This window comes from Budorcas taxicolor, chromosome 3 (genome assembly GCF_023091745.1).
Source record: "Budorcas taxicolor isolate Tak-1 chromosome 3, Takin1.1, whole genome shotgun sequence".
Taxonomy (NCBI): domain Eukaryota; kingdom Metazoa; phylum Chordata; class Mammalia; order Artiodactyla; family Bovidae; genus Budorcas; species Budorcas taxicolor.
The window spans coordinates 68,865,737-68,892,380 of NC_068912.1; the positions used below are offsets into that span (position 1 = coordinate 68,865,737).

The 26,644-nt window shown below is 39.2% G+C and overlaps 2 protein-coding genes and 3 non-coding genes across 5 annotated transcripts in view; all 5 read right to left on the reverse strand.

Annotated features, from left to right (window-relative positions):
• MSH4 (mutS homolog 4) overlaps positions 1-3,723 on the reverse strand; it is an 83,041-nt gene extending 79,318 nt beyond the window's left edge. The window contains exon 1 of the mRNA XM_052638118.1: positions 3,486-3,723. Within this exon, the coding sequence (XP_052494078.1) occupies positions 3,486-3,723 (238 nt within the window). The remainder of the gene's footprint in view (positions 1-3,485) is intronic.
• Positions 3,724-5,508: 1,785 nt separating this feature from the next.
• Positions 5,509-13,033, reverse strand: RABGGTB (Rab geranylgeranyltransferase subunit beta). Its single transcript, XM_052638051.1, is given in 11 exon segments — positions 5,509-6,329; positions 6,888-6,980; positions 6,982-7,013; positions 7,016-7,037; positions 8,807-8,932; positions 9,526-9,636; positions 9,718-9,770; positions 10,585-10,690; positions 11,826-12,023; positions 12,657-12,764; positions 13,025-13,033. Coding segments are annotated over 11 exon segments (999 nt in total). The 3' UTR covers positions 5,509-6,188.
• Positions 11,627-11,698, reverse strand: LOC128045874 (small nucleolar RNA SNORD45). The gene has a single exon (XR_008199204.1). It is a non-coding gene; the product is annotated as a small nucleolar RNA SNORD45 (small nucleolar RNA).
• Positions 12,304-12,386, reverse strand: LOC128045875 (small nucleolar RNA SNORD45). The gene has a single exon (XR_008199205.1). It is a non-coding gene; the product is annotated as a small nucleolar RNA SNORD45 (small nucleolar RNA).
• LOC128045873 (small nucleolar RNA SNORD45) lies at positions 12,935-13,013 on the reverse strand. The gene has a single exon (XR_008199203.1). It is a non-coding gene; the product is annotated as a small nucleolar RNA SNORD45 (small nucleolar RNA).
• Positions 13,034-26,644: the final 13,611 nt, after the last annotated feature.

Consider the following 26,644-nt stretch of genomic DNA (forward strand, 5'->3'; position numbering starts at 1 on the left):
GCACAAAAACCACACCTGTCTAGTGGCTACTATATTAGCACAGATATAGAATACATCTATCCACAGAGAGTTCTAACAGATAGGGTGGCTCTAGATCCCTATATTTTTGGATATAAATATCCCAAACTACTTTTTGGATACAAACCATTACGTATTTTCCCAGAACTACTAAATATCTAAAAGTGAACTACCTCACTAACTTTTCCTCAGAATTTATCCTTTCTTTACTACCAGTTGGTCAACTACATCATCTTGCACCTTTTCATACAAGTCATAAACTTAGAAGTCACTCGTAACTCCTCTTTCATGAATCCAAACACCCAATCAGTAACCAAATCTAATTATATAGATAGATATCTCACTAAAATTTCTCTCCATCTTCACTCCTATCTGGCCCATTTTAAGCACATATCTTCTTCAGCCTTTTTCAAAAGTCTTTGAATTATTCTCCTTCCCTTCAACATGATGCCTCACTAGTCAATTCTTCACATCCATCACTAGTGATCTTTCTGAAAAAGAAATCTCACCATGTCTCCCTTTCTGACAATTTCTCAGTGTCTCCCATATCCACCATAGGATAAAATCTAACATTTTTGTATAGTTTCCAGAAAGATAACACATTCAAACTAGGATAATTTGAAGAGTGTTTGATAAAGGGAATATTTACAAAGGGGTAGACAGAATATCATCATAAAGAAATGTGTAGAATCAAGACAAAGTACACCCCATTACTAATCTTAGGCTTAAAGGAGCTAAGGAAGGAGATGGTTACTAGAGACTGGAGACAAACAGGGTTGCTTCTTGTTCTCAGGTTACTTTCAGACTCTAATCCTCTTCTTAAACTTACTTCTCCTAGTTTTTCTCCAATTTCCTTCACTTCTATTTTCCTATATTCCCTTTACCTTCTCTCCTCTGCCCTGAAATTTATATCTCTCCCAGGCTTCTTTCTTAGCCCTAGATTCATATATTCAATTGCATCAATATGAATGTATGGATACCCCAAAGGTTCTTCACACTCAACATGTCCACAGACGAATTCACCATTTTTCCCTCTAAAAGTTGCTTCTCCTACAATATTCCATTTATCAGGAAAAAGTAATATCATCTCTTCCAATCACCAAAGCCAGAGATGTTTTTGGCATGGCAAAAAAACCTATCTGCCTCCCAGATTAAATACCTGCAAGTACTCTAGGTTTATACTGGGAAGAAACAAAACAGATCACCCTACTGCTCTACCAAACTAAATTATTTGTAGTCTACAAACACAACATGCTATATCATACTTCTGTGCCTTTGCACATATTTTTCTTTCTTAAGAGAAAAATAAAAGTTTCTTCTCCATTTTTTTTCTGCTCTTTCCCTTTTGTTGACATAATCTTCTTCTTCAACACTACCTCAAGTTGAATTTCCTCTGCAAAATTTCTTTAGTTACTTTGTTCCCCTACTTATTAAAACCTCAATATCTATATGGAAAAGGAAATGACAACCCACTCCAGTATTCTTGCCTGGAGAATCCTATGGACAGAGGAGCCTGTCAGGCTATGGTTCATAGGATCGCAGAGGGTCAGATACGACTGAAGGTACTAAGCACAATATCTGTAAATAACTCAAAAATAATTATCTTTTAAAAGTTTTATAGATTTTTAAGTCTATCTTCCCTACTGAACCATAAGTTCTTTGAGAGCACAGAATATTATTTCCCTCAGCTCCTAAGATAACTCAGCTCCCCAGTGGCTAGGTGGTAAAGAATCTAAAATGCAGATATGGGAGAAAAAGTTTCAAACCCTGGGTCAGGAAGATCTCCTGAAGCAGGAAATGGCAATACACTCCAGTATTCCTGCCTGGGAAACCCATGGACAAAGAAGCCTGACAGGCTACAGTCCATGGGGTCGGAAAGAGTCAGACACAACTGAGCGCGCACGGAGCACCTAAGGTAACTATTTCATCAATTTGGGTCTTGGCTCCCTCTTAAATTGGGACAAAAGAAAAATCTATTTTACAGATTTACTGTAAGGATCAGAGATACAACATGCTAAGTAAGAAGCTAGAACAGAGGAGCAGTCATTAATTAGTGGATGCTATTATTGTTGAAAATAAATAGGTGACAGAACATTTCATGAAGAAGGGGATTATACTAATAAACATGTATGTTGCCTTGAAGGAAGTGAAAGTAGGTCAATTAAGTTAGAAAGTAGGGTAATTATTAAGAAATGATGAGATATAAGACCGCAAAAACTGAAAACATATCCCAAGTGGACTTGGATATGCTACTAAAGAGTACAATTTTTTTACCTGCAAATAGAGTCACTGATTGAAGTGCCACGGGATGTAAGATTTTCATTTTCCATATAACTCTAGTGACACTGTGAGTAAGCTTAGAAGAAAGAAGTATTAGGAGTTTGAGGCAATAATTCAGACACAAAATTAAAAGGGCCTGTAATGGTACAGAGAAAACAGAATTATTTAAAAGATAAATCTAGAACTTGTTAACTTTGGATGTTATGAGTGAGGGAATATTTGAATCATTGAAGTCTCCTAAAGATTTTAAAAACCCAATGATTGAGATAAGAGAAACAGGTTGAGGAGCTGCAGAAAGATGAATTCAATTAATCATATAGTGAGTCTGAGGATGTCCACTGGTTCCTTACTAGAAACTTCAGAAGACAGTCTGAAACAGGAATCTAGGGACAAAGATGAGATCTGGGCTGTGGTGATAATCACAGTCAGACAGAAGTAGCCTAGAAAAAAACCTCTAAGGACAAGCCAATAATTTGTAAACTAACAAAAGTAAGCATAGTTCTATGGAAGGTAGGCGAAAAACAGGGAAGAGTGGAATCAAGGAAATCAAATTAAGACAGTTCAAGACAAGACTGGTGAAGAACATTAAACAGTGGGAAGTTTACATAAGATGAAGTGAAAAGTGACCACTGGATTTGGCATTTGTTACCTTACCAGTGAGCGGCAACGCTGTGTGGGCAACAGGTGACGGTTTTGTCATGGAGAATCACTGACTATTAAAATAAACGAGTTGAATACTCCTTAAAGGGCATTTTTCACACTGAATGTATTATTCACCTCCATTAGAGAAATCTGGTCTGTTAAATCTGGTCTGTTCTCAAAGCTTATTTGTTTTCAAGATATCCTAGAAGGACTTGGAGGCTCAGGAGCCAAGAGGTTTACCACTCCAATCACTAAACTCGTGCACAAATTCATTCATCTGGCATTCATTCATTCATTCATTCATCTGGCGCGGGCGGAGGCACATTACCCCGGATATGAATACAGCCTGCCTCAGAACTGAGCCATCCGCCATCACGGCCTTGTGAGAAAACCAACGTGAGGAAGAGTCCAGCCCTTAAATCACTCAGACCCACTCAATTCGCAGAGCATTCCATTCCCAAACTCCAAACAGACACCAACTGAAACTTCTGTGGTAACCGAGACCACGGTTCCCCGAACCTCCAGAAGTTCACACAACTCCTTGCCTTGAGGCGGCAGGGCGCTGGGCGGGTGCCCAGGTAGACTGCTGCTGCCGCTCCTGTCACCCGCCGCTCCAGACGTGCCTGGTGGGGAAGACGCAGAGGCGGCTTGGGCTGAAGGGCGGCCCAGAGGAGTCTCCTGGAGTTCGAAATTGTAGCGGGGACCCCGGGACCGAGCCTCTGGTGAGCAGGGGGAAGCCGCAGGGACAGACGGAAACGCTGGCGATATGTCAGGCCGCAACATCCTTCAGAGCAATTCTGCTGTGGGACAAAGCGACGCGGGGGAAATACGAAAGCGCGGCGCGTAGAGTCGCAGTGCGCACGCGCAGAGCCCCCCGCCCCCAGTTTACCACGCCCACCCACATTTATCCCCATAGACCAGTCCATGGAGTCGCAAAAAGTTGGGCAGGACTGAGCGACCGAGCATACAGGTGATTAAATGCTTCCTTTGTTAATATGATTTAAAGACAGAACTGGAGAATGTACTCTCAGGTGTCCCGGTCCCGTCAACTGCTGCAGAATTTGGTCAAGCTTAATGCGAGGTCAAGCTTAATCTCTTCTCTGGCTCAAATGCTAAAGAATGGCCTGCAATGCAGGAAACCTGGATTCAACTCCTGGGTCCAGAAGATCCCCTGGAGAAGGGAATGGCAACCCACTCCAGTATTCTTGCCTGGAAAACCCCAAGGACAGAAGAGCCAAGAGTCGGTCATGACTGAGCAACTAACACTTTCATAATGCGAGGTAGACCCCCTCAACTAAACGGAATTCAGGGCCATCAATCCAACTTGTGTGTGTCCGTGCTCAGTAGTGACCCCATACTATTTGTGACCCCATGGACTGTAGCCCGCCAGGGTCCTCCCTCCATGGAAGTTTCAATACTGGAGTATGTTGCAAGTTCTTCCTCCAAATACAGCTTGGGTGTCTCATTATTCCCACTACACCTTATTCCCCTTATCACACGACATTCTGTGCTAGTATTTCCGAGTTCAGTTCACTCTCAGTCGTGTCCCACTCTTGGTGACCCCATGGACTGCGGCATGCCAGGCCTCCCTGTCCACCACCAACTCCTAGAGTTTACTCAAACTCATGTCCATTCAGTCGGTGATGCCATCCAATCATCTCATCCTCTGTTGTCCCCTTCTCCTCCTGCCCTCAATCTTCCCAGCATCAGGGTCTTTCAAATCAGTCAGCCAGCTTTTCACATCAGGTGGCCAAAATATTGGAGTTTCAGCTTCAGCATCACTCCTTCCAATGAATATTCACAACTGATTTCCTTTAGAATAGACTGGTTGGATCTCCTTGCAGTCCAAGGGACTCTTAAGTCTCCTCCAACATCACAGTTCAAAAACATCAGCTCTTCGTTGCTCAACTCTCTTTATAGTCCAACTCTCACATTCATACATGACTACTGCAAAAACCATAGCTTTGGCTAGACCGACCTTTGTTGGCCAAGTAACGTCTCTGCTTTTTAATATGCTGTCTAGGTTGGTCGTAACTTTCCTTCCAAGGAGTGTGTTTTAATTTCATGGCTGCAGTCACCATCTGCAGTGATTTTTGGAGCCCAAAAAAATAGTCTCTTACTGTTTCCCTATCTATTTGCCATGACGTGATGGGACCAGATGCCATGATTCTCTTGAATAGACACAGTAATTCAACATGGTAGAGAAAGCAGGATTGAGAAAATACTCTAGATACCATTAGATGTCCATTACTGAATTCATTCAATTGTGAAATCAGATACAGAATATGAAACCACTCAGTCACCCACGTGCAGTGACCGCAGTACTCAAAACTTCCAATGATACCACTTATATAAAATTGTGTGCCATCCAATGGCTTCCAAACTTTCAGAAACACTGGTAATTCAACCCAAACTTAGTGAACTGTCAAAAAACAATGCCAGACACTTCAACAACATGAAAAGCAGACATTGCTCAATGTGTTAAGAGAAATCATCACTATTCACATGTAAAATTCTTTACTCTTAGGGTTATTATTGCAAACTTGCTTCAGCAAATTTCAACTTCATCAAGAAAAATGCTCACTAAAATACTTTTTCTGCAAGAACACAAAGATTAGTGTGGCAAGTATCAGCTTGTAGTTCCTTACTGGGCAGGAAAAAAAATGCCAACAATTCCTTGGCATTCTGACATAAAATATTAAAAAGTGATAAAGTGTTAGTCCAGATTGCAATCCTCCTCTTAGTGAATTCTCTTCATTTACCTAACCCACTCTGTACCCAACTCATTAACCACAAGCATGAAATATTCCCAAATTTTAGCCATTTATTTTTATTTCATCTTTCAATTCCTATGTGGTTCATCAACTCTTTATCAGTAACATTCTCACTGACAAAGACCGATCTACATTAACTATAGTTATATATAACATATCAAGGGAGTACCCAGGAAAATCAGAACACAAGACTTCATCAGCTAAAGAGAGTTCAAGTTTGCTGTTATGAAGACATACAAAAAAATATACTGAAGCATAAACAAAAAAATCAGAGTAACAACAGCATTCCAGAAGGAGAGATACAATAAAGATCTTAATTTACAATATGTATAATTATAATTTATTAAAATTAACACAATTCATGTACAAAATATTAACACAGTAGTTTGTTAAGTTTTTTAAGCACTTCAACTACTGAAATGTTAAAACACAATAAAAACTATATTAACCAACTTCTCCATCAAGGGATCTAATCTAGCTCACTAGTTCAGGCTGAACATTCACTCTCCGAAGTACTTCTTCAGGCATGCAAAAAACAGGGCTAACAGGTTTAATCTGTTCTTCTCCCAAAAGTGACAATCCAGCGATTCCAAACAGAGTATGGAAAGGATCTACCTATTAAAAAACAAGAATTTATAGAATATTACAAAATGAAAACTTCTAAAACCCTGCTTTTGAACAGGGATTATACTGGAGCCCATTGCACTCTATATAAATATTATCTTAAAATTTTCTGAAATAATGGTTTCAAACTGCACTTTTTAAACAGAGGACTTGGCACATACACTCATTTCTTAGGCATAAGTACTGTAAATGTGTTTCAGATCTTTCATACACTCTTTTGTGTGTGTTAGTCACTCAGTCATGTTCGAATCTCTACGACCCCATGGACTGTAGCCTGCCAGGCTCCTGTCCATGGAATTCTCCAGGCAAGAATACTGTGATTGAACCTGGGTCTTAGGCATTGCAGGCAGATTCTTTACCATCTGAGCCACCAGAAAAGCACCTTAGTACACTTTTAAATGACATTTTAAAAGCATCCTTTCAAAGCAACACTTGAAAAATACTATTTGTTCCCCACCAATTCCTAGTTTTAAAAATTTAGAACCCTTAGAATCTTAGAACAATGCTGAAAATTTTAACTGTTACATTAACAGTCGTTAGTATACTTGCCATATCTCCTGGCCTATCTGCAAATCCTCCTGTTTCTTCATCTTGACATGCTAGGATGAAACTGCGGAGCTTTTCTCTATCAATCCAATGAAGCCTTCCAATTATCTTTAGGGAAGCCAACACCCACCATGAATAGCATACATCTGGTAACTAGGAGGAAAAAGCCACAAGTTGCCACAAATGTATTTTCTAAATACCTGGGGTGGGAGGGGAATCAAGGGATATATTGACAATGCAGTGTTTGAAACACTGAAATCCAAAAATTGCTTAGAATTAAAAGATAATCATTGGAAAAGAGATCAAATGCTTCATTCCACAGAACTAGAATATGAGTATGCAGGCACGCTCAGTCATGTCTCACTCTGCAACCCCATGAACTGTAGCCCACCAGGCTCCTCTGTCCATGGAAATTTTCAGGCAAAGAATACTGGAGTGGATTGCCGTTTTCTTCTCTAGGGGATCGTCCTGAGCCAGGGATCGAACCATGTCTCCTGTGCTGCCTACACTGTAGGCAGATTCTTGATTCCACAGAAAACCATGCTAAATGTTTCAGTTTCAGTATTCACTGATAACCATCCATCCATCTTAATTTCTATATGAAATGAATGCCTACATCAGTCCCTTTTCCAAGAAATGGGTAGTAAGGCTTATAACTATGGCAATATACGTTCCACTGCCATGGGCAGCATTTTCAATTAAGTGCTGTCCAGGAAGGTATACAACTTGGTTTAAAAAAATAAAATCACCCTTGCTCATCAAATCATAACTTAAATGCAGAAGACCCCACACCTTACAATGAATTTCAACTAGATCCCAGGGTGATCCACAAGAACATTAAAAGCTGTCCTAGATTGTACGTGCTATCCCCACCCTCACCCATTTCCTAATTATTGAAAAGTTGCCCAGATTTTTCAATGGATTTTAACTAAGTACCACTTACGGTTTTTAAACTTATTCAGAAGTAACAAGCAAGCAAAATTACACAAAAATACAATGACCCAGAATAAAAGCATCACTATGCTTTATCATATTTTAGCTCAAGGGCCTAAACCGAAGAACAGCTTTTAGTATTTGTAAATGATTTTTTAAAACAGTATTGTGAAAGGAAAACGATTATGAAATTCATACTTGTCCATTAGTAATTTTAATGGAATACAACCACACCCATTCATTTTTTATTGTCTGTGGCAACAATGTTCTTCAGGGCAGCAGTGTAGTTGCAACAAGCCCATGGGGCAAAGATAAAAATATTTACTATCTGGTCTTTACAGACCCAATTTAAAGTATGTGGAGAGCTAAACAGAATCAAGTTTTTTTTTTTTTTAATATTTAAATGAAACTGTTGTAATCCAGTTTTTAAAAAGAAATCTTTCTTTTGGCAAATCCATTATCCTTTCCCATCTGTAAGTGAGCATGGAGATTTCTGTACAAGATCCAAGTGTTAATAGTGGCCTTTGATTCCCAGATATGTATAATGCATAACTGTGAGTGCCCAGTATAGTTTAAAGAAGAAAGTTTCATGTAGGTGAAAAACAGAAAGCCTTCAAAAGGATTTTTATAAATTAAATTCTGAAGGATTCCTTCAGAAGGAATTTTATAAATAAGTATAAATTTTAAGAATTTATACTATGAATACAAACACATTTTAAAGCCCGGAGTTATTTGTCAAAGAAAATCAAAAAGTACCAGGCAATCTTGTCATGACTGTCTTTTAAATGGACATCAGGATTAACAGGCATTTCAACTTTTGCTTTACTTTTGCCAAGAGCATTTTTAGAAGGTACAACTAAATTTTGCAAAGTATTAAAGTAAAAAAGCTCATGATCAATTTATAAGAGCAATACTACAAAACAAAAGGCAAAAAAAGCAGTCCTCACTCACGTTTATAAAATTTAAAGATTAATCTTAAAAAACAATACCTTCTCTGGCCTTCCATTGAGTCCGCCTGATGGAAGCTGTCGTTCACAAAGCCACCAACCGAGTAAATCAGAATTTACTTGGTGCAACTGACTAGTAATAGCCAAGAATCCTGTGCAACAATAGATCTAAAATTACAGACATAAAGTACATGTGTATAATAGTTTTTCAACAATAACACTGATTTTTAAAAATCTACTTTAATTATTAAAGCTTCATTTTCTATCTAAAAATTTGCTGACAGTAAAAATCACAAACATAAACATCACATAGTTGTTTGAAGAAATCTGAAGCATACTACTAGGATCCAACTCTGCAATGAAAGACCACCACGTTTTTTCATGGCTAAGAGCAAAGTGTTTGACAATCGTTTACATATACAACATCCTCTAACACAGGTGTTCAGGATAGGGAGATACAGAATGTTTTTTATCTGCTTACTGAAAATTAGAGAAGGGAATGGCAACCCACTCCATTCTTCTTGTCTGGAGAATTCCATGGACAGAGGAGCCTAGGGGACTATAGTCCATGAGGTCGCAAAAAGCTGTACATAACTGAGTAACTAACACACACACATAAAAACTAATGGAAAATGAAAATGTATTTCTGGTTAATTACAAAACTACTTATGTTTATCTGGGCCAGAGGATTTTACCAATAGGGGACTCAAAAGTCAGCAACTGTAAAAATGCCTACATTTTAATCTGGATTAATGTATTACCTGCCCAGCATGGGATTCAGAACCTGGTCTGCAACCGAATCCACCATCAAAGTTCATACATGATAAAACAAATTCGATTGCCTTTTCCACATTAATAGCATCCAACTTCCCCTGTAAACAGAAAACATGCCTATTAAGTTCCAGAATAATCATCAAAAGTTAATCATTTCCAATACAACATTTGAAACTTACCAATAGTGCCAAAGTTGCCACTGCACAAAAAGAGAATCTTGTATCAATTTCTCCTAAAAATAGAGCAAACCAAAGCATTATGTGTTATCAGAGGCTTCTAATCATATTATATAAAGTTAATTAAAAATCTCTGTACAACTACCATAGTTATATTTCCAAAAGTTCAGGCCTAACATGTACTTCTACCATCCAGGAGGAAAACTACATGTGAAGTGTATATTCACTTACTTTACTTCTAAGGAAACTAAGTACTAGAAAATGGCTCAAAAGTACTGTGAATTAATTGCTTACAGAGCACCCAGAAAGCTAAGGTGGCTAGTTAATTTCTAAGAATGATAATAAACTTACCCTATTATATAAAAGTAGATTTTCACATCCCATGAAGCAGCTGGTCTCTCCGGCCTGCACTGTATTCAGCCCTAAAGCAGAGATTATCTAGATTTATCAAGTAAAATACTACTCCCTCCCTCCACTCAAATATTCAGTAATTTTGTAAAGTTTTTTAATAATTATTTTCCCCTTGCCAGTTAAGTTTTTAAAAAACTTTACAAAGCCACCAAATACTGGGGAAAAAAGTTTCACCTACCTTATCTTTTAGACTTGCCCTCTCTGTTCCAGTACTCCTGTATGCTGCTATAACTAGCACAGTGCATGCTGGAACTTCCAGCAGACCATTAACTCCAGTTAGACCAGCTGCTTAGTGGGACCTGAAAAAATGAAGAACTTATAATCTCCTTATAAACTATTAGCAAAGCCCCCAACTCATTATACTTTATAATCTGCTACCAAGCTTATTACTGTAATAAACAACAAAGCAAAACATTTTTCTATCGGTATTCTAGGAGCCATGGATTAAAGTGACATTACCCCAAATATCTCCAGCAAAAGAACCATCTTCTTTCTGTAGACTCTGAACATATTCCACAACTTTATTTATGTCAATAACATTAATACTATCATAGAGAGTAAGTATCTGTAACAGAAACAAACCATGGTAAGTAGATACCTCGCCACTGGTCAGTTTGTTCTAATGATGCTCTTCTCAACTACCTTCTAAGTTGCCAAGCATGCATGTCCTTTTGTCTATGCACCTTGAAAACTTTTCTCAAATATGTAATTCTATTACGGAGTAAAATTATAGGTATTACCAACAAGTCTTTAACCATTGTTAACATTGAGACTCATTTATGAAATTTATACAGACTTTAAACCCTTATTTGTGAATCTTCACAAATATCAAAATCAACGCTAACTCCAGATGGACATCCCTGGTGGTTCAGTAGTTAGGATTCAGTGCTTTTACTGCCTTGACCCCAATTCAATCTCTGGTCAGGGAACTAAGATCCCACAAGCCAGAGCAAGGCCAAAAAAAAATTTTTTTTTAATTTTTAAAAAGTCAACTCCATAGTAAAAAGCAAAGTCGTGAAATGGCAGAGTAAAAGCAGGGAACCATAGGCAGCTTGGCATTTCCAGAAATTAGATGAGAAGATGAAACTAAAGGGAGGAAATGGCCAGGCCATGTAAGAAAGCAAATGCCATGGAGGAAGTCTGACCAATACAAAAAAAGCTGAATGAAGGAGGCTTCTACACATATTGCACACAGGCTTCAAGCAGTTTATATAATCCATTATGCTATGCACTGTTCTCTGAATAAGTTCCACGTGACAAATCTTTAGAATATACTACCTGCTTTAAAAAATGTTATCATCAGGTAAGACTTAACATGTTTTCTATCGGGACAGGGTATAAATCTATTGGGATAGGGTAGATCATGCTGTACAGTAAATAAATCAGATTTCAGTGCCTTAACACCAAAAGAATTTTTCTGACTCAAAAAAAAAAAAAAAAAACCTTCCACTTAGTGACTTCCAGACATTTACATATATGTAAGATAAACATTTTACTGTCCAAGGTCTCAGTACCATTTTAGAATTTACATCAACTTTGGATTCAGCTAATACATGCCATCACATCATTGACCTTGCTTTGAAACAGATCTCATCTGAAAAGATATGGGTAACTTTTTACATACTGATCCCTATTTTCAATTCTCTTACTCAGGTAACAGAATACACTACCAAGACTGCTGAATTTTCATTAGTATTTACCTGAACAGCACTAAGAGTATACAAAAGATGAGGATCGTGTCCAATACTAGCACTTATTCCACCACACTCATGCTGACAAGACTTAATAAACGTCAGAATTTCTTCTCTATTCATGCGATGTAGTTGTCCCATGAGATCCATTACGGTCAGACCCCAATAGATGCCACTCATTCTCAAATATTCAGACATGCAATATTCCTAAAACACAGAAATTAATGTGTCAGTCTGAACTGATGTCAGTTTAAAGATACTCAACACAGAAGCTAAATACCCATACTGTTATATGGCTCTAACAACTCCACATCTGCAGATTATTTATGGGAATTCATTAGTAGCGATGTTTCCCAACATGGTAAATAATTCAGCTCTTTCTATACTATAGGGAAAATACTTACTTCTAATTAAGCTGTTTAATTCAGTTTTCCCTAAGGATCCCAGACATGAAAATGGGGAACATTCTTCAAGGTAAAACTTTTTCAAGGTCTCAGCGTAATTCTAGAGCTTAAGTGTTATTACACATCACCATAAACTCAGGTAATACATGCCAACACATCATTGACCTTGAAAGTAGCTCAACTACAAAAATAGGAATCTATTGGCTATCTCAAAATTCTTACATATCTGGACAGAAGGTAATCTACTTTGCCTGCCAAAGCCTCTACATAAGTATTGCTAAGAATCAAGGTTAACTCCCATGGCTAGTCAACCACAGACATCATTCCCTGGTATGCAGGAGTTGGAAACCATTTTTAAGAAAAACACAAACCATCCTGACCAAATGATTTGACACGTTTACAGAACAAAAACTTTTCAACACAGAAGTATACATACGTAATCATCTTTCTTTGAGCCATAGGATGCAATATAATCAGCATGCTTCTCCAGTAACAGGCTGTCAGGTGCATCTGACTTAATGATAACATCCTTCTGCGGTGTACCCTTTCACACACAAGAGATTTCCTAAATTTTTATCTTTTAATGTTTGACCTCAGAGCATACATTTCAATATACATATGAACTCTTATTTCATCTTGCCATATAGAAGCTTTCAATTTTAAAAGTAGCTGACGAAAAATAACTAAAGCTTTCATAAAGTTTCAGGTATTCTTCAGGTCTCAGAGTAATTCTAGAGCTAAAGTAGTAATAATCAACTTTAGATTCAGAATACATGCCAGCTCATCATCGACCCAAAAAACTACCGTCCTCATCTCGGCTGAAAAGTAAAACAGACTGAAAATTTTCAACTTATGGTTTACACGTGGCAGAAAGCAAGCTAAAGCATTAAACCTATCTGTCCCATAATCTGCAGTTGAGTTCTCTAGTGAGAGTCCATTAATCTTAAAAACTCAGGTTTCAAAGCACCTTCCATGCAAGCCACAGTTCTTTACCAGGTTAACAATTCTTTTCCAGCTTTAGTCTTAAGTTTCTGCATTTTCAACAAGCCCCCGGGTGATGACTGTTCTTGCTCTAGTTCGGCACATTTTTCAGCTACATCTTTGTGACTGAAGCTACATTTTAAGTAGTTCGAGATCATTACCAATAAAAATGTAGTTAATTTCCTTCATATCCCATTAAAACTTATTAGAACGAGACCATACCATTAACAATTCCAAATATTTCGAGCCACATATACACCGCTGTATGGAAGCTAAGAACTAACCGGCTTTTGTGGGGGGCCAGGAGATTAAGAAAGAAAGTCGTCGAACACCGAGTCCCGCCCGATAGCAGGAAGTCCGGCCGCAACCGCACCCGCGATATCAGCAGAAAACGCTGAGTAACCCTTCACATTGTCTATGGGCCCTCAAAATACCTTCCAAGGCCTGTGTTTTAACCCAATCATTCTCCAATACTAAGAAAACTACCCACTAGTGACTAAAGAGCTTAAATATTACCCTATCCATTCTCCTATGGACACATCTAGACAGCAATACAAAACACGTCCACACTCACCATGACTGAGAGCGAAAAGAGAACTTAGCTCGTCAGTGGGCGGACTTAGCAGGCAAGCGCCTGCGCAGAAGCGCTCCTCAGGCCCCCATTCCGCCCCGACATAGCTGACCACCGTTCTCGCCTGAAGGAAGCAGCAGTTCCGCGGCTGCCCTAGGACCCCAACAGACTGCTCATAGCTGTTCTCGCTGCCTGCGCCGAAAATCTCTGGCGCCAATTTTCTCCTCTCATTATCGCCGCAGTTTTGAGACAGTTTTAAGGAATATTTAGGGCTTCGCTAAATACTACACAATAAACTTGGAAAATTCTAAAGGAGATGGGAGTACCAGACCACCTGACCTACCTCTTGAGAAACCTATATGCAGGTCAGGAAGCAACAGTTAGAACTGGACATGGAACAACAGACTGGTTCCAAATAGGAAAAGGAGTATGTCAAGGCTGTATATTGTCACCCTGCTTATTTAACTTATATTCAGAGTACATCATGAGACATGCTGGGGTGGAGGAAGCACAAGCTGGAATCAAGATTGCCAGGAGAAATAGCAATAACCTCAGATATGCAGATGACACCACCCTTATGGCAGAAAGTGAAGGACTAAAGAGCCTCTCGATGAAAGTGAAAGAGGAGAGTGAAAAAGTTGGCTTAAAGCTCAACATTCAGAAAACGAAGATCATGGCATCTGGTCCCATCGTTTCAGGGCAAATAGATGGGGAAGCAGTGGAAACAGTGGCTGACTTTATTTTGGGGGGGGGCTCTAAAACCACTGCAGATGGTGATTGCAGCCATGAAATTAAAAAACGCTTAATCCTTGGAAGGAAAGTTATGACCTACCTAGACAGCATATTAAAAAGCAGAGACATTACTCTGTCCACAAAGGTCCGTCTAGTCAAGGCTATGGTTTTTACGGTATGATTGTGAGAGTTGGACTATAAAGAAAGCTGAGCACCAAAGAATTGATGCTTTTGAATTGTGGTGGTGGAGAAAACTCTTGAGAGTCCCTTGGACTGCAAAGAGATCCAACCAGTCCATCCTAAAGCAGATCAGTTCTGGGTGTTTATTGGAAGGACTGATGTTGAAGCTGAAACTCCAATACTTGGCCACCTGATGCGAAGAGCTGACTCATTTGAAAAGATCCTGATGCTGAGAAAGATTGAGGGCAGGAGGAGAATGGGACGACAGAGGATGAGATGGTTGGATGGCATCATGGACTCAAAGGACATGGGTTTGGGTAGACTCCAGCAGTTGGTAATGGACAGGGAGGCCTGGTGTGCTGCAGTTCATGGGATCACAAAGAGTTGGACATGACTGAGCAACTGAACTGGAACTGGAAATACTACTTTAAAGAATCCACCTGCAATACAGGAAACCCAGGTTCCATCCCTGGGTGGGGAACATCCCCTGGAGAAGGGAAAGGCAACTCACTCCCATCCTTCTTGTCTGGAGAATCCCATGGATAGAAGATCCTGTCTGGCTGCAGTCCTCCATGGAGTTGCAAAGAGTTGAATGGGACCGAGCAACTAACACTTACCAGGAATTGAGGTGCTTCCCATCTGCCTGTAATGTGGGAGACCTGGGTTCAATCAGTGGGTCTGGAAGATCCCCTGGAGAAGGAAATGGCAACCCATTCCAGTATTCTTGCCTGGAAAATCCCATGGATAGAGGAGCCTTTCTGGCTATATATAGTCCACTGGCTTGCAAAGAGTCTGACTCAGCTTAGCACATATACACACATGGCTTCCCAGGTGGCACTAGTGGTAAAGAACCTGCCTGATGTAGGAAACAAAAGACTGGGTTTGATCCCTAGGTCAGATAGATCCCCTGGAGGAGGGCATGGCAACTGACTCCAGTGTTCTTGCCTGGAAAAAGCCCATGGACAGAGGTGACCTACATTTTAAGTAGGTCATGATCATTACCAATGAGAATGAAGTAGCTAATTTCCTTCATATGTCATTATGATATCCCATACCGTTCATAGGGTCTAAAAGATTCTGACAGGACTGAGGCAACTAAGCTAGTAATATTTAAACAATGGAATAACTTTTAAGAACTCATTTATTCTTGAGACTCTTCGAAAATATGAAATGGACAGTAATTAAGAGAGTTGCGTGTAATTAGTTCAGTTCAGTTCAGTCGCTCAGTCATGTCCAACTCTTTGCGATACCATGAACTGCAGCACACCAGGCCTCCCTGTCCATTACCAACTGCTGGAGTCTACCCAAACCCATGTCCATTGAGTCCGTGATGCCATCCAACCATCTCATCCTCTGTCGTCCCCTTCTCCTCCTGCCTTCAATCTTTCCCAGCATCAGGATCTTTTCAAATGAGTCAGCTCTTCGCATCAGGTGGCCAAGTATTGGAGTTTCAGCTTCAACATCAGTCCTTCCAACAAACACCCAGAACTGGTCTGCTTTAGGATGGACTGGTTGGATGTCCTTGCAGTCCAAGGGACTCTCAAGAGTCTTCTCCAACACCACAATTCAAAAGCATCAATTCTTTGGTGCTCAGATTTCTTTATAATCCAACTCTCACATCCATACATGACTACTGGAAAAACCATCGCCTTGACTAGACGGACCTTTGTGGACAGAGTAATGTCTCTGCTTTTTAATATGCTGTCTAGGTTGGTATTAACTTTCCTTCCAAGGAGTAAGCGTCTCTTAATTTCATGGCTTCAATCACCATCTGCAGTGATTTTGGAGCCCCCCCACCCAAACCCCACCAAAAACAAAAAGTCAGCTACTGTTTCCACTGTTTCCCCATCTATTTGCCATGAAGTGATGGGACCTGATGACATGATCTTAGTTTTCTGAACGTTGAGCTTTAAGCCAACTTTTTCACTCTCCTCTTTTACTTTCATCATGTAGTTAAGTGTTCAGTAAATATTTTGGGGTGAATGTTCATGAAATATTCACATTCCCCTCCTGTTTGCCTTGGCCATTACAGTTGAGTCCCTCACCTACTCCTCCCACTTCTTTAGGAGGACACTGGTATCTGAAATATTTGGTACTTACCTTCAACAAAGAAACACCCAGGTTCCTTTTAGGAGCTTTCCACAGAAAATTTGGGTTTGCTAGGGGTGATCACACAGCTGTTATCAATTCTTGTTTCTCACGACTGTCATGACTGTCACGACTGTCATTAGAGTGTACTGGCACCCCCACATCCTTAAAATTGCTTTCATTCAGTAATCATTTGGAGAAGGGTTCCTGACACAGTGGCATATGTGGGTTATCAATAACTGAGAGAGTTTTGAATCTGTTGTGATAATAGAGTTTATTATTTCTCCTTGTAGTTTTGTTGATATTCCAATTTATAGTTTGAGGGTACTTTACTAAATGCATATTAGTTTGGTGAGCTGAGATTTTTTTCGTTAAGTGATGACTGTCTCTAGCCCTAATATTTTTTTAGTTTAAAAAGCCTGCCTTGTTAAATAGTGTGCATACCTGCCAAATGGCTTCAACTCTTGAGACCCAATGGGCTGTAACCTGCCAAGCTCCTCTGCCCATGAAATTTCCCAGGCAAGAATACTGGAGTGAGTTGCCATGCCCTCCACCAGGGGATCTTCCCAACCCAGGGATGGAACCTGCATCTTCTGCATCGGCAGGTGGGTTCTTTACCATAAGTGCCACCTGGGAAGCCTTGGTTAAATAATGCCGATGAAAAATTAATTATGGAAATTTTTATTCAAGACAAATTACAACCCAGGTAGAGCATATCAGAAAACTTTGAGAACTGTTTCTCAGCTAGAAGTCTAGACTCAGTTGTGTAAGTTTTTTTGAGACAAAGGACTGTATACCAAATGACATTATTGACAGTTTCCTCAACCCAAGTCTACCCGTCATTGTGGTACATTATGTGACTCCCTTACAAGATCAAGAAGGAATGTTATTTTTAAGAAGTTGTCTTGTTGATGCTGGGAGAATGTTGCTCTTTATGGCTGAGCAGGTATTCCTGCTAAGGTGGGGAGGTTTGGTCAAGGCATAATGCACAGGCACAACACAATGAAAGGAGAGAAGAGCCCAAAGGACAGAGAAGAATTTTTTTTACGTTTAAAATTTTCTTGTCTTGCCATATTATATAAATTTAATATCACGATAGTAATGTAATTTCTCCAGCTTTCTTTTGCTTCTAAATCAGATCAGAGAGGAGTGTTCTACAGTGAGAGAAACCAAGGGAGAGAGGAGGAGGTCAAATCTCTTGGGGAAAGCAATGCTCAATATAAGAATAACACAAGCATCAAATCCAAAAAGTAACATTCAGATCGAGTCAATAACTGCTGAAATAATGAAAAGTAAGCCTCTCTTCCTACTTACAAAGTCATTAATCAAATATGTATTGGATGCCTGCTGCCGCTGCTAAGTCACTTCAGTCATGTCCGACTCTGTGAGACCCCATAGACGGCAGCCCACCAGGCTCCTCCATCCATGGGATTTTCCAGGCAAGAGTACTGGAGTGGGGTGCCATCGCCTTCTCCGATATATGTATACACACATATATATAAGCACTAGTGGTAAAGAATCTTCCTGCCAATGCAGGAAACACAGATGCTGGTGCATCTATGGACAATGTTTCATTAACATTCAGTGTATAAACTGTTCCTAGTTTTTATAATGTCATGGAATAACATTTCTGGGAAACAACAGTATCATATTTTACCTATGATTTCACTGACTGTAAGAAACACCCCAATTGCCAAGACATCAAATGTAGGGGGAAAAAATAGCCAATGGCTAGTAACAAAATTTATCCAGATTTCTGAGATATTAAATTTTAAAATATGCGTTTGAAATCAATGAAACATAGTAACTGAGTTGTTCATTTTTTAAATTGAAGTATAAATTATTTACAGTGTTTTAAGTCTACAGCATAGTGATTCAGTTATACATTTATATGTGTGTATATATATGTATATATATATGCATATGTATATCCTTTTTCAGATTGTTTTCCATTATAGGTTATTACAATATACTGAGTATAGTTCCTTGTGCTATAGTAGTGTATGTGTTAATCCCAAACTCCTAATTTATCTCCACCACCCCCTTCTTTCATTACCCCTTTAGTAACCATAATTTGTTTTCTATGTCTGAGTCTATTTCTGGTTTGTAAATAAGTTCATTTGTATTTTTTTAGATTCCACATATAAGTGATATCATATAATTGTGTTTGTCTGACTCACTTCACTTAATATAATAATCTCGGTCCATCTATGTTGCTGAAAGTGGCATTACTTCATTCTTCCATTGGACTTCCCAGGTGCCACAGTGGTAAAGAATCCACCTGCCAATGCAGGAGGCGCAGGAGACACAGGAGACAGGGTTTGGATCCCTGGCTTGGGAAGATACTCTGCAGTAGGAAATGGCAGCCCACTCCAGTATTCTTGCCTGGAAAATTCCATGGACAGAGGATCCTGAAGGACTACGGTCAATGGGGTCACAAAGAATTGAACATGAGCTTGACTGAGCGTGCTCACAATATTCCATTGTGTGTGTGTGTGTACATATAGCACATTATCTTGATCCATGCATCTGTCAATAAACATTTAGGTTGCTTCTATGTCTTGGCTATGAGTCATTTATTTCTGAAATAGCAAATGTAGAAGTAGAATATTACATGCTCCGTGCTCCATATTACACTTGCAAAGTTTGATGAACTTGTATACATTTTATGACATCCCTGATTTTCTTATTCCCCTCTTTTTGGACTCAGTTTAAGCAAATGAAATCTTGTCTAAAGTTTTTAAATTGCAGCCTTCTTAACTAAGTAGTTCTAATAATAAAAGGAATTCTGGATAGGAAAGATGCAGTGTCTAAGGACTAGAATTCTGGAGCAATTTAAGAGAAGCCTTTTAAGTTGGAGATGAAAACAGTTAAAAGTGTAAAATCCTGTCCTTAATTATAAAAGAAGAAATATTGAGACATCTAGGTTTTAAGGTTTAAATTGGTTGCTGGAAATTGGTTTTAATATATTATTGGTTCCCTCCTTTATTAGTAATTAAATAAAAATTTTGACATGTGTTCATCTTACATTATATACATCATGATTTTACTATTTTGAAAATTATACATTTGCCCTGATACCCATGTAAGCAGAACATAGAGAGCCAAGTAAACTGCATTGCTTGAGAATGGTACCTCAATATCTACTTAAGCCAGGGCAGTTCATTTCTTAGCTCTCACAGTGACTTGCTTGGCTCTCACAGCCACTCCATGTGGCAATAAGGCCTTAACTGTTTTGGACCTTAATGTAGGTTTTGCCCGCCTTACTGATTTTATGTCTTATTTTTGTTTCTGTTTCAGTCATAGTTCATAATTTAATCTCATTGGTAGCAATGATTGAGACAATGTTTTTATGACCCATTCATCTACTATAGAAGACTATTTTCTCATGGATGAGAGACAAGAGAGAATCTTGTTTATCCACTCTTCTATGTGTGTGAAAGCAGAGCTAATCAGCTAAGAATTTAGAGCCCACTGAAAAGGTGAACAACAACTTTGAGATCTGGACTGGTAAGTTTACTTGCCTATGGCTGAAGTTACTACAGATCTGAAGCTTTTAAGTTCTCAATGTGTATGTATTAAATCGAGGAAGGCTTTGACCTCTTATTGAACATTTATGAAGTACCTTCCCACTTCTGCACAGTATAAACTAATAAATCAGATTATTCCTCAGATTAAGGAACTCTGTCCTGATTGGTTTATAGAGATAAATAGGCACTTATATAAATGGATTAGTCCCCAGATTAACAGAAAAAAAATTTTAATTCTAATCTTTTGCATGAGATAGACTTCAGAGGAAAACAATCATTCTGATAGAAACCACTAGCTTAGAAACATTTTTAAAAATTCATGTTCACATAGTAAGAATTTGTTCTTGAATATGAAAATGTAAAATGAAACACAAACTTTAGGACTGTGAATTTTATTTGCCTTGGTGTGTAATACTTGAGTCTGAAAAACACTGAAAGGTGCTAAAATTTTGGCAAAGTTCACTCAATTTTATGGGACTTGCTTCAGTTCAGTTCAGTTACTCAGTCCTGTCCAACTATTTGCGACCCCATGAATCGCAGCACGCCAGGCCTCTCTGTCCATCTCCAACCCCCGAAGTTCACTCAGACTCACGTCCATCGAGTCAGTGATGCCATCAAGCCATCTCATCCTCTGTCACCATCCTGCCCCCAATCCCTCCCAGCATCAGAGTCTTTTCCAATGAGTCAGCTCTTCACATGAGGTGGCCAAGGTACTGGAGTTTCAGCTTTAGCATCATTCCTTCCAAAGAAATCCCAGGGCTGATCCCCTTGAGAATGGACTGGTTGGATGTGCTTCCAGTCCAAGGAACTCTCAAGAGTCTTCTCCAACACCATAGTTCAAAAGCATCAATTCTTCAGTGCTCAGCTTTCTTCACAGTCCAACTCTCACATCCATACATGACCACAGGAAACACCATAGCCTTGACTAGACGGACCTTAGTTGGCAAAGTATTGTCTCCGCTTTTGAATATGCTATCAACATTGGTCATAACTTTTCTTCCAAGGAGTAAGCGTCTTTTAATTTCATGGCTGCAATCAACATCTGCAGTGATTTTGGAGCCCCCCAAAATAAAGTCTGACACTATTTCCACTGTTTCCCCATCTATTTCCCGTGAAGTGATGGGACCGGATGCCATGATCTTGGTTTTCTGAATGTTGAGCTTTAAGCCAACTTTTTCACTCTCCTCTTTCACTTTCGTCAAGAGGCTTTTTAGCTCCTCTTCACTTTCTGCCATAAGGGTGGTGTCATCTGCATATCTGAGGTTATTGATATTTCTTCCAGCAATCTTGATTCCAGCTTGTGTTTCTTCCAATCCAGTGATTCTCATGATGTACTCTACATAGAAGTTAAGTAAGCAGGGTGACAATATACAGCCTTGATGTACTCCTTTTCCTATTGGAACCAGTCTGTTGTTCCATGTCCAGTTCTACCTGTTGCTTCCTGACCTGCATACAGATTTCTCAAGAGGCAGGTTAGGTGGTCTGGTATTCCCATCTCTCTCAGAATTTTCCACAGTTTATTGTGATCCACAAAGTCAAAGGCTTTGGCATAGTCAATAAAGCAGAAATAGATGATTTCTGGAACTCTTTTGCTTTTTCAATGATCCAGCGGATGTTGGCAATTTGATCTCTGGTTCCTCAGCCTTTTCTAAAACCAGCTTGAACATCTGGAATTTCACTGTTCACGTATTGCCAAAGCCTGGCTTGGAGAGTTTTGAGCATTACTTTACTAGCATGTGAGATGAGTGCAATTGTGCGGTAGTTTGAGCATTCTTTGGCATTGTCTCTCTTTGGAATTGGAATGAAAACTGACCTTTTCCAGTCCTGTGGCCACTGCTGAGTTTTCCAAACTTGCTGGTATATTGAGCACAGCACTTTCACAGCATCATCTTTCAGGATTTGAAATAGCTCAACTAGAATTCCATCATCTCCACTAGCTTCGTTCATAGTGATGCTTTCTAAGGTCCACTTGACTTCACATTACAGAATGTCTGGTTCTAGATGAGTGATCACACCATCGTGATTATCTGGGTTGTGACGATCTTTTTTGTACAGTTCTTCTGTGTATTCTTGCCACCTCTTCGTAATATCTTCTGCTTCTGTTAGGTCCAGACCATTTCTGTCCTTTATAAAGCCCATCTTTGCATGAAATATTCCCTTGGTATCTCTAATTTTCTTGAACAGAGCTCTAGTTTTTCCCATTTTGTTCTTTTCCTCTATTTCTTTGCATTGATCACTGAAGAAGGCTTTCTTAACTTTTCTTGCTATTCTTTGGAACTCTGCATTCAGATGCTTATTACTTTCCTTTTCTCCTTTGTTTTTCCCCTCTCTTCTTTTCACAGCTATTTGTAAGGCCTCCCCAGACAGCCATTTTGCTTTTTTGCATTTCTTTTCCATGGGGATGGTCTTGATCCCTGTCTCCTGTACAGTGTCATGAACCTCATTCCATAGTTCATCAGGCACTCTATCTATCAGATCTAGGCCCTTAAATCTATTTCTCACTTCCACTGTTTAATCATAAGGGATTTGTTTTAGGTCATTGCCGGGGTCCAGCCCCGGTAGATCCAGGGAATTCAAAGGTGGGGACGGCGTCGGCGTCCTTGGAAAAATGCATATTTAATTACAGACACATAGAGAGATTAGAAATGGATAGTGTAGTAGGAAAATTAGTGGAGAAAAAGAGGCTGAATAACTTGGTTTACGTGGAATAGCATCCATGCTCCAGATGGGAATTCAGCCAGAAAAACGGGGAGCAAGAAAGAAATGACATGGGGGAATCAGTCTTTCTGGAAAATGATCCAATTTCTTTATTTTTGGGTTTGCTTATATACCTTTCGTTACACATAGGGATGAATACAGAGTCACGTGGAGGTCAGTAGTCCTGACCTTTATCAAAATCAGGTGCTTCACATAAAAAGGTCTTAGGGATTTTACATCATCTTCTGGCCATGAGTGAGACCTGCTGACATTTTATGATCCTTTCTTTCTGATAACCAAAAAACTTATTTCTTCCAAGGGTGTTTTTTCTTAAACCAGGCACCACCCTCCAAATAAAGTTACATTCCTATAGGGTCAGGGTGTAGTGAGTTACAATCAAGAAAGGAATTTATTTAACCCAAGGTTAACATGATTAATCTTAAAGGTTAATACTTATTTCTCCTATATGTTAGTTATATTCATTATAAGGGCAGGGAATATGGAGATTTAGCAGCAAACATCAGCCCAACAAATGAAAATCCTTTCACCAATGCTCCCCTTAAGATCTATTTAGTCTTAAGATAGTGATAAAGTTACATTTTTACATAGCAAGGACACAGTGATTTATAACAAAGTACAGTGATCTATTACAAAAGAGAAAATTCATTAACTCAAAAGTCTAGTATTGCTAACCTTAAAAACTACTATATTTCCTTTTTTATATTTCAAATACATTGATAAATATATTCCCAGGTGCCTAAGGATATGGAGGCCTGGTGGCAATCATTGACTCAAAAATGAGAAAAGCCCTATGCTAATTAAGACTTTCAAAATACTCCAAAACTCTCTGTGCTGTTTATGGTTGAGAGGTAGTAAACAATCATGTGCATAGTGGCAGGAGTATGGATAATCCTGTCACACAAGCTAGTCTGTCAGCAGAGAGGTTTGACCTAAGACACCCTTGTCACACCCAGGGCAGGGAATTAGCAGCAATTATTGGCACAACAAATGAAAAACCCTTCACCAATATAATTCCTAACCAACCCACTATACTAATAACTTCTAACTCCCCAAAAGAACTTGCCTTTAGTAAGTCTAAAACATCTCGTGCCTCTCAGATTGGGAGGCTGTAAACAATCACATGTGGCCGGACGAACCTATACAGGCGGGCTAGATAACCTTCAGAGGAGTTAAGCTGAAACACTCTTGTCACACCCAGGAATTTTTATTGACTTGGAGCTGCAAGTTAACTCCTTCTCCGAGAGAAATGGTGATGGGGGAGAGCACCCCATAAAGTCAGAGGTGTAGGTGAGAGCATAAAACAGACTCTGGTTTTGGGGTAGATGCTCGGGAACAGGGGATTTCCTGAGGCTTGATCATGCCTTTGCATATGCCAAGTCTCGTTCCTCATGACCTTTGCCATGGGCGGAGTTCCTCATGCTGGCCCCCAGCAGGTTATACCTGAATGGTCTGAATTTGGTAATAAGGAGTTCATGATCTGAGCCACAGTCAGCTCCTGGTCTTGTTTTTGTTGACTGTATAGAGTTTCTCCATCTTTGGCTGCAAAGAATATAATCAATCTGATTTTGGTGTTGACCATCTGGTGATGTCCATGTGTAGAGTCTTCTCTTGTGTTGTTGGAAGAGGGTGTTTGCTATGACCAGTGCATTTTCTTGGCAAAACTCTATTAGTCTTTTCCCTGCTTCATTCCACAGTCCAAGGCCAAATTTGTCTGTTACTCCAGGTGTTTCTTGACTTCCTACTTTTGCATTCCAGTGCCCTATAATGAAAAGGACATCGTTTTTGGGTGTTAGTTCTAAAAGGTCTTGTAGGTCTTCATAGAACTGTTCAACTTCAGCTTCTTCAGCGTTACTGGTTGGGGCATAGACTTGGATCACTGTGATATTGAATGGTTTGCCTTGGAAATGAACATAGATCATTCTGTCGTTTTTGAGATTGCATCCAAGTACTGCATTTCAGACTCTTTTTGTTGACTATGATGGCTACTCCATTTCTTCTGGGGATTCCTGCCCACAGTAGTAGATATAATGGTCATCTGAGTTAAATTCACCCATTCCAGTCCATTTTAGTTTGCTGATTCCGAGAATGTTGACGTTCACTCTTGCCATCTCTTGTTTGACCACTTCTAATTTGCCTTGATTCATGGACCTGATATTCCAGGTTCCTATGCAATATTGCTCTTTACAGCATTGGACCTTGCTTCTATCACCAGCCACATCCACAGCTGGGTATTGTTTTTGCTTTGGCTCCTTCCCTTCATTCTTTCTGGAGTTATTTCTCCACTGATCTCCAGTAGCGTGTTGGGCACCTACTGACCTGGGGAGTTCCCCTTTCAGTATCCTATTATTTTGCCTTTTCATACTGTTCATGGAGTTCTCAAGGCAAGAATACTGAAGTGGTTTGCCATTCCCTTCTCCAGTGGACCACATTCTGTCAGACCTCTCCACCATGACCCGCCTGTCTTGGGTTGCCCCACGGACATGGCTTAGTTTCACTGAGTTAGACAAAGCTGTGGTCCTAGTGTGATTAGATTGACTAGTTTTCTGTGAGTATGGTTTCAGTGTTTCTGCCCTCTGATGCCCTCTTGCAACCATCTTACTTGGATTTCTCTTACCTTGGGCATGGGGTATCTCATCACATCTGCTCCAGCAAAGCGCAGCCACTGCTCCTTACCTTGGATGAAGGGTATCTCCTCACCATCACCCTTCTTGACCTTCAAAGTGGGATAGCTCCTCTAGGCCCTCCTGAGCCTGCACAGCCACCGGGACTTGCTTAGAAAAGTAAAAGATTCCTCTTTACCTTCTGCCTAGATAGCAGAGATTTTGTCTTACCAGAATACATTTTCTGTGTTCTATATGTTGAAATTCTGATGTCTTAATTATTTTTTTAAAAAAGGAAACAAAGTTTCCTCATTTGAGAAACAAAGTTCCATATAATCATGTTATGTTTTTCTGTGCTTGTTTTTGTTTATTGCCCCTTTGACTAAATAGGTACACAAGTGTTCTTTCTCAGGTACCTATAAGCCTATCTTAAGTAATCAGGTCATTTATGACATCTCTTGATTTTGCCTTCTCAAGGTTAAATCTTGAATCTACAAAAAGAAAACTCTCAGGACATATTTTACATCTCAATGTATATTTGAAATTTCCTGGAGGAGAAAGGTTGGGAGATTGGAAAATTAAAAACTTATTCTCTCACCTCGTAAAAAGAAAGATATTTGAAATAATTAAATTTATTTCATATGCTCCATATTTTTTATTTTACCAGCACCATACTCAGGGAGCTTTATAGAAAAATTTGGTAAGTATATCAGATCAACTCAGCCTTCTGTAGCTTAAAGTTGTCCAGGTAAAATGTTATTAATATAAAAAATTAAATAAAAATAATAAAATATAATTAATATAAATATGTCCAAAATTGAGAAGGCCCTGGAGCTTTGTCAATGCTCTTGTTTCCCTCAGGGGAAGTAATGGTTAGATTCTTATGAAATAGCTATGCACTGTAAAGATTTTCACTAATTTCTATTCTGATTATTGTCTTACTATTTGATTATATTATATATATTTGATTATAACATATCTGATTATATGATTGGGTATAGTAATTAACCATAGCTCTCTGTCT